The sequence below is a fragment of the Gymnoscopelus braueri genome (assembly GCF_963280865.1).
Source record: "Gymnoscopelus braueri genome assembly, chromosome: 13".
Lineage (NCBI taxonomy): Eukaryota > Metazoa > Chordata > Actinopteri > Myctophiformes > Myctophidae > Gymnoscopelus > Gymnoscopelus braueri.
Window position 1 is genome coordinate 8,584,371 of NC_137615.1, and position 7,500 is coordinate 8,591,870.

A 7,500-nucleotide genomic window follows, 5' to 3' on the forward strand; every position below is an offset into this window, starting at 1 on the left:
TTACTAGTTACTTTTCAGATCTAAATTATTACATACATTAACCACTTCAGCCCTATTTTATACATACATGAAAATAGCCGATCTACAAGCTCACAACGCGTCGCATCGCGACGCGTTGTGAGCTTGTAGAGCTGCTATTTTCAAACATTTTAGTACTTTTACTTTTGGTACTTTAAGTATATTTTTGATGCCAATACTTCTGTACTTTTACTCAAGTAACATATTGAATTCCAGACTTTTACTTGTAACAGAGTATTTCTATATTGAAGTATTGGTACTTTTACTTTTACTTAAGTAAGTAATTAAGAGTACTTTTTCCACCACTGGTCATACACAAAGAGAAGATGTTAGGAGACAGGACAGAGCGGCGCCAGTGCGTACGGGGTTGGGCGAGTGGTAAGCGCTGCCAACATTCACAACCTGTCGCTACCCTGCCAGTAGCCTACCTAGCAACAGGCCTTGCCTGCCTGCCTGCCTGCAGGCACCCATTGACCCATTAAGACCTGAAGTCGATTCTACAAATGTCTTCTAAATCCCAACAGTATTCTGAAAAAAAAAACGTATATGTTTCTATATCAGTGGTTCTCAAACTTTTTCATGTCAAGGACCCCCACAATGATATGTATTTGGCCTGCCGACCCCCATCTCAAAATATTTTGTTCCAGGGACCCCCCCCAGAAGCAAAGATTTGAGTTAAAAAAATTGCTTTAAAACAATATTATATTGAAAGATTTGCACACATTTTCACGATTTTTCAAAAATAGCAGATCTACAAGCTCGTAGCGCGGCACTCGGTGCCAAAGTGTAAAATTATGTTTTTTTTGTTTGTTTGCTCAAATCAAAAAGTGACACCGATGCGTTCCAGGTCTTAATGGGTTAACAACCTGTCGCTATAGCAACAGGCCATGCCCACCCGGCATCCGTTTATAGAAACCCTCTTCTTCTTCTTCCTCCTTCAACTCCTCCTGTTTCTTCTCCTCCTTCCGCTCCTCTGTTCCTCCCTCCCTCCCTCTCATTCTCCAGCTCCCGGTGGGGTCTGGAGGCAGCTGTCAACCACATTATAGAGTAGTGTAGCGCTCACAGCTGTCCTTTCTGACCCACATGTACATTTAACTCTGAGAGGAGCCCCGTGCGGGGTCCATGTGGTTACATGTGCACCCTCTCGGGCAGTGGTGTAAAGTAACTAAGTACATTTACTCAAGTACTGTACTTTAAGTACAATTTTGAGGCACTTTTACTTTACTGGAGTATTTCCAATTGTCTATACGTTTACTTCTACTCCACTGCATCTCAGAGGCAAATATTGTACTTTTACTCCACTACAATTACTTGAAAACTTTAGTTACCAGTTACTTTTCAGATATACATTTTTATATTATAAAACATACATTAATTACTTTAGGCTTATTTTATACCTAGGCTATTTGAAAACAGCCGATCTACACGCTCACAACGCGCCGCATCGCGACGCGTTGTGAGCGTGTAGATCTGCTATTTTCAAACATTTGAGTGCTTTTACTTTTGGTTTTGATGCCAATACTTTTGCTCTTTTACTCAAGTAAAGCTTTTGTGTGACGCTGTAGTATGATCAAGTAGGGCACCCACAGCCGTCCCTGTGACCCACATGTTACCTCATGCACAGCTCTGAGAGGGTATAGCTGTACGCATGGATCCAAAACGGAGCCTTATGGGTCTGTTTGGTTACATTTGATCCAGGGCTCTCCCCGTCTCTCAGGCACTTTAAGAAAGTATATTTTCGGTTCGGGATACCGATTTCATCCAATCAGGAGTGAGAACCCATACAGGAGGATACAGGATAAACTCGTGAAACTGGAAGTGATGGAACAATTGAATGAGCAGACACAATTGAAACTGTAACACTGTAACATTTAAGCTTATAAATGTGTTCAATATGAACCCATTGACTCTGAGTGTCTCGTGACACACACACACCGCAGGTGGCAACCTGTGGTGTGTGTGTGTGTGTGTGTGTGTGTGTGTGTGTGTGTGTGTGTGTGTGTGTGTGTGTGTGTGTGTGTGGTGGTTTTGTCGTAACTTCACATAACTTCCTGTCTGTCATATGTGTGCTTGTTAGATCTTTATTTAATGTTCCTCTTGTAACGATACAAGTCCTCAAGTGTTTCCATATGTAACGATATGATGGGCTGTAGATATAGGGTTACATGTTTAACTGTATTCTGTGCCAGTACGGTACACAGTACAACACATACAGTACAGTATGACATGAGTGAAGATTGTCTGCATGTTTGGAAGAATTGCACTCTGTCTCTACGCCGCTTCTCTCCCAGTGTTGACAGTTGTTTATGGGAGATTGGATTAGACTGGGGCATGCTGGGCTTGGGAGTGTGTGTGTGTATGAGTGTGTGTGTGTGTGTGTGTGTGTGTGTGTGTGTGTGTGTGTGTGTGTGGTGTGTGTGTGTGTGTGTGTGTGTGTGTGTGTGTGTGTGTGTGTGTGTGTGTGTGTGTGTGTGTGCGCGTGTGAGGGGTGTGTCCCATCAGCAGAGCATCCAGAGCGGGATTCTCCTCGTGTCTGCGTCAGGATCACGTTTCAATCTGTTAAACCCCACCATTGTGTATTATGTCCCAAGTGGACAGTTTTATCTACGGGTACAACAGTGACCTCTGCTGGAGGAAGTGACAAAGTGTCAGCTGTCTGGGGACTGAAAAACAAAACAACAGACACAAACAGATATTCAATCTGAACCACTTTCAACAATTGGCGTGCCTCTAAATCAAAGTTTTTTGGAGAAAAAAAATTACGTTGCTATAATATCAGTGGTTCTCAAACTTTTTCATGTCAAGGTCCTCCCAAAATGATATGTATTTGGCCACGGACCCCCATCTGAAAATATTTTGTTCCAGGGACCCCCCAGAAGCAAAGATTTGAGTTGAAAATGTAAATTATATTCAAAGATTTGCACACATTTTCATGATTATTAAAAAAGAAAAATAGCAGATCTACAAGCTCGTAGCGCGGCACTCGGTGCCGCGCTATGAGCTTGTATATCTGTTATTTTTTGAATAGCCCCAAAGAAATATTAAAATGACACAGATGCATTCCCAGTCTTAATGGGTTAAACAATTAAAGCTCGGCGGTCTGTATAACCAAAGAGAGTTGACGATGGCTACAACAACGGCATTTGTATAACCGAAGGGCCATGCGTTCCCAATGGGCATCGCACTAGTAGTTCAAGTGAAACATATAGAGAAGGCCCATGCCTTTCATTCAGTTGGAGCTGGAGTCAATAACGTTACACTTACTTGAAATATTTCTCATTGTCATGCCTCGTGGATGTTTTTGAGCGCTGTCTGTCTCACTCAATGCTTCCTGATCTTATCAGCTGTGAGCAGCACTGACTGACTGATTGACTGACTGACTGACTGACTGACTGACTGACTGACTGACTGACTGACTGACTGACTGACTGACGACTTTTAATATTGTCTGTCTGCACGGCACACACACAAACACGCTCGCATGCGCACACGCACACACACACACACACACACACACACACACACACACACACACACACACACACACACACACACACACACACACACATTGACATATTGTATTGTGCATGCTTCAGCAGTTTGTAATAGTGTCTATGATTGATCCCAGGCCACATGGCTCTGCTACATTACATTAAAGCCTTTGGTTTTTGTTACAACCATGTTTGAGCATGTGCATGTGAGTGTGCATGTGAGTGTGTGTGTGAGTGAGTGAGTGAGTGAGTGAGTGAGTGAGTGAGTGTGTGTGTGTGTGTGTGTGTGTGTGTGTGTGTGTGTGTGTGTGTGTGTGTGTGTGTGCGTGCGTTGCGCGTGTGCGCGTGTGCATGTGTGCGTGTGCAATGTGTTTGTGTGCGTGTGTGTGCGTGCATGTGTGCGCGTGTGTGCGTGTGTGTGTTGCTGCTCACTCATTCTCTCTCCCTCACTTTGTCTTGGGACCACAATAATCCGTTCTGACAAAAACTAATACTCCCAGCGTCTTGTTTTGCAGTAACAATTTAGATAGCATGTTATTCAGACAGATACTTTACATTACATTACAGTCATTTAGCAGACGCTTTCATCCAAAGCGACTTACAATAAGTGCATTCAACATACAGTAGGTAGGGAACGAAACTACTAATCACCAGAAGTATTAAGTGCAGTCTCTCCTAAAACAAGCAATTAAGAGTATACCAAGCACTACGGTAAAAGTGCAATATATCAGCTTGCTACTTTTCTTAAACAGAGTCTGCTAAATACCTAAATGAAAAAAAAAAAACTGCAAAACTTAGAACGTGACCTTTCTCTACCTGCCTGATTGTCAAGTGCTTTCTTTTGAGAGCTTATAGTGTCAACTTCTGCATAACACCTTACATCCGTATGTCCTCACGGGGAATTTGACTGATTGCACTGTAATTCAAATGGTGTGTAATTCTTCACATTCTGTGTGTATCTGCTATGACGTCAACATATCCATCTTTCATCCCGTATCTCTCTCTCTCTCTCTCTCTCCTCTCTCTCTCTCTCTCTCTCTCTCTCCTCTCTCTCTCTCTCTCTCTCTCTCTCTCTCTCTCTCTCTCTCTCTCTTCCTCTTTGCCTCAGGTGACGTTTTTCCTCACAACCCAGTGGTGGAAAAAGTACTCAAATGTTTTACTTAAGTAAAAGTATCAATACTGCAATGTAGAAGTACTCTGTTACAAGTAAAAGTCCGGAATTCAATTTTTTTAAGTAAAAGCACTGAAATGTTTGAACAATAGCCGATCTACAAGCTCACAACGCGTCACGATGCTTGTAGATCGGCTATTTTCAAATAGCCTGGGTATGAAATAGGGCTAGAACTAAAAGTATAGACAATTGGAAATACTCCGGTAAAGTAAAAGTACCTCAAAATTTTAGGTACTTTAGGCACGCACGCACGCACGCACGCACGCACGCACGCATGCACGCATGCACGCACGCATGCACGCACAGAGCTGGCTACTGTTAGCGGCAGGCGGTCCTGTCATTGATGACGAATGACTCTTTATTGCCCTCTGGGTCAGCTGCGGGGCTCCATTCCTATTGGCCGGCCCCCTGTCTTTTTCTGTGCCTACAGGAACAGGGCATTGGCTGCCCGGGAGGGGGGGGGGATGGGGGGGGGCGTGGTCTCACCATCTATTGGACGGTGGAGCCGTCTGTAGTTTGCATTCGGGGCTTGATTGGCTGACGGGACATTCTGTAGATTGTAGATATTGGGAGTACTGTACGTGCACAATCATTTACTTAAGAGTATGTGATGTATTCCTCATACATACACACACACACTCACACACACACACACACACACACACACACACACACACACACACACACACACACACAAACGCGCACACACACGCACGCACGCACGCACGCACGCACGCACGCACGCACGCACGCACGCACGCACGCACGCACGCACGCACGCACGCACGCACAGCAAAAATAAAATAAAAAAAAACCCTTTTTTTAATTTTTTTTATTTTTTTTTTGAATAATCGAATAGTGGTTTGATATTCGAATATTCGAATATTCGACTATTCTGTGAATGCCCCTAACACACACACACACACACACACAAACGCGCACACGCACGCACGCACGCACGCACGCACGCACGCACGCACGCACGCACGCACGCACGCACGCATGCAAAAATAAAATAAAAAAAAAACCTTTTTTTTATTTTTTTTATTTTTTTTTTTGAATAATCGAATAGTGGTTTGATATTCGAATATTCGAATATTCGACTATTCTGTGAATGCCCCTAACACACACACACACACACACACACACACACACACACACACACACACACACACACACACAGTCTCATTCACATGCTCATTAAGTCATTAGGCCTCGTATTTATTGATGCATGTTCCCAGCAGACCGACTGACTGTATCTGACCTGCCCGCCTGGTTCCACATGGGCCGGTCCTGCGTAGGGTTAGATAGGGATGGGATCCATCATCCAGAACCGGAGGAACCCCGCTTCAACATTGAGGAACCGGTATATAGCTTCTTTTTTAAAAAACATATAGGAATCGCTAAAGGGAGCCGTAAGGAATCGGACTGTTACAGCATCCCAACCCTTAGTCCTGCATGTCCCGGTCCCACATGGGCCAGTCCTGCCTGATTAGTTCATGATGATGCAACTCTGTTCCTCCTTGGATTTATGTATCTGTCTGACTCTTACAGTAACAAGGCTGGTGTGGAGGAAACGCACTCAGGGTGTCACATGTATGTGTATGTGTGCACTTCCTGATCTCACCATACTCCCATATAATACATCATTATCATTAAGTTAATGAGGCATTATTATCTAGCAGTTGCTACTGTACTTTACATGTCGATGGCATGACTGAATGGCAGACTTTTTGATCGTGAGTGTGTGTGTGTGTGTGTGTGTGTTGTGTGTGTGTGTGTGTGTGTGTGTGTGTGTGTGTGTGTGTGTGTGTGTGTGTGTGTGTGTGTGTGTGTGTGTGTGTGTGTGTATGGAGGAAGGGGGGGTGAAGGTTTTCACAGGAAGAAAACTCAGAGTTTGAGATCACAGCTGTATGGAGGGAGGGAGAGAGAGAGAGAGAAAGAGAGAGAGAGAGAGAGAGAGAGAGAGAGAGTGAGTAGTGGGGGGTTGTCATCGCTTGCTCATTTCATGCTGTGTAACTGGAGAGCTGGAGAAGAGAAGAGAAGAGAAGAGAAGAGAGAAGAGAAGAGAGAGAAGAGAAGAGAAGAGAAGAGAAGAGAGGAAAAATAAGTCCCTGCTTTAAGAGAGAGTGAGAGAAGAACAGGAGGAGGGCCAGAGAGCGAGAGAGAGAGAGAGAGAGAGAGAGAGAGAGAGAGAGAGAGAGAAGAGAGAACCGCTGGATCAGTGAACCTCTACACCAATTTTTCTTCTCCCCTCCGCTCTCTGTCTCTCTCTCTCTCTCTCTCTCTCTCTCTCTCTCTCTGCTGCATGGGCTCCTAATTTGGGATTTGTTTAAATCTGGAGCGAGTCTAAAGGAGGAACTGTGTGCCTTGTTGCTTTAGGGGAGAAGGAGGGAAACCCTGTTCCTCTCTCTCTCTCATACGACTCTCCCATCTCTAACATGTCTGACTCCTCTGTTAACGCACACTTGGAGGGAATCATATCTGACTTTGAAGGTTAGTCTCTCTCTCTCACTGTCCTTTCACTCTGTGTTGGCGTGGTTGTTGTCACTGTGCGGAGTGGAGTGGAGCGGAGTGGAGCGTGGTGGAGTGGAGTGGTCGTTAACCCTGCCATGAGGACATCAGTGGTGGTAGAATGGTTTCCACATGTTGGACGTGAAGCCAGAGGTTCTCTCTTTTTCTCTCTTTCTTTTCTGGAAACGGGCGAGCGGAGCGGAGCGGGGCTTTGTTGACGTCTGTGGGCTCGAAACGAGAAATCCTGCTTGGATTTCCTGGGCTAGTTGTTTTTGGTCTCGTTAACTCTGCTGCAGTGGCATACTT

General features: G+C 44.6%; 1 protein-coding gene across 2 annotated transcripts in view; it reads left to right on the top strand.

The window, feature by feature from the left end:
• Nucleotides 1-7,500, top strand: part of septin9a (septin 9a) — a 206,043-nt gene that overhangs the window by 86,408 nt on the left and 112,135 nt on the right. The window contains exon 1 of one of the 2 annotated variants that reach the window (XM_080447131.1): nucleotides 6,990-7,176. The exons of the other annotated variant lie outside the window; for it this stretch is intronic. Within the exon in view, the coding sequence (XP_080303257.1) occupies nucleotides 7,122-7,176 (55 nt within the window). The 5' untranslated portion in view covers nucleotides 6,990-7,121. Of the gene's footprint in view, nucleotides 1-6,989; nucleotides 7,177-7,500 lie in introns of those variants that run through there. 2 annotated transcript variants of the gene reach the window in all.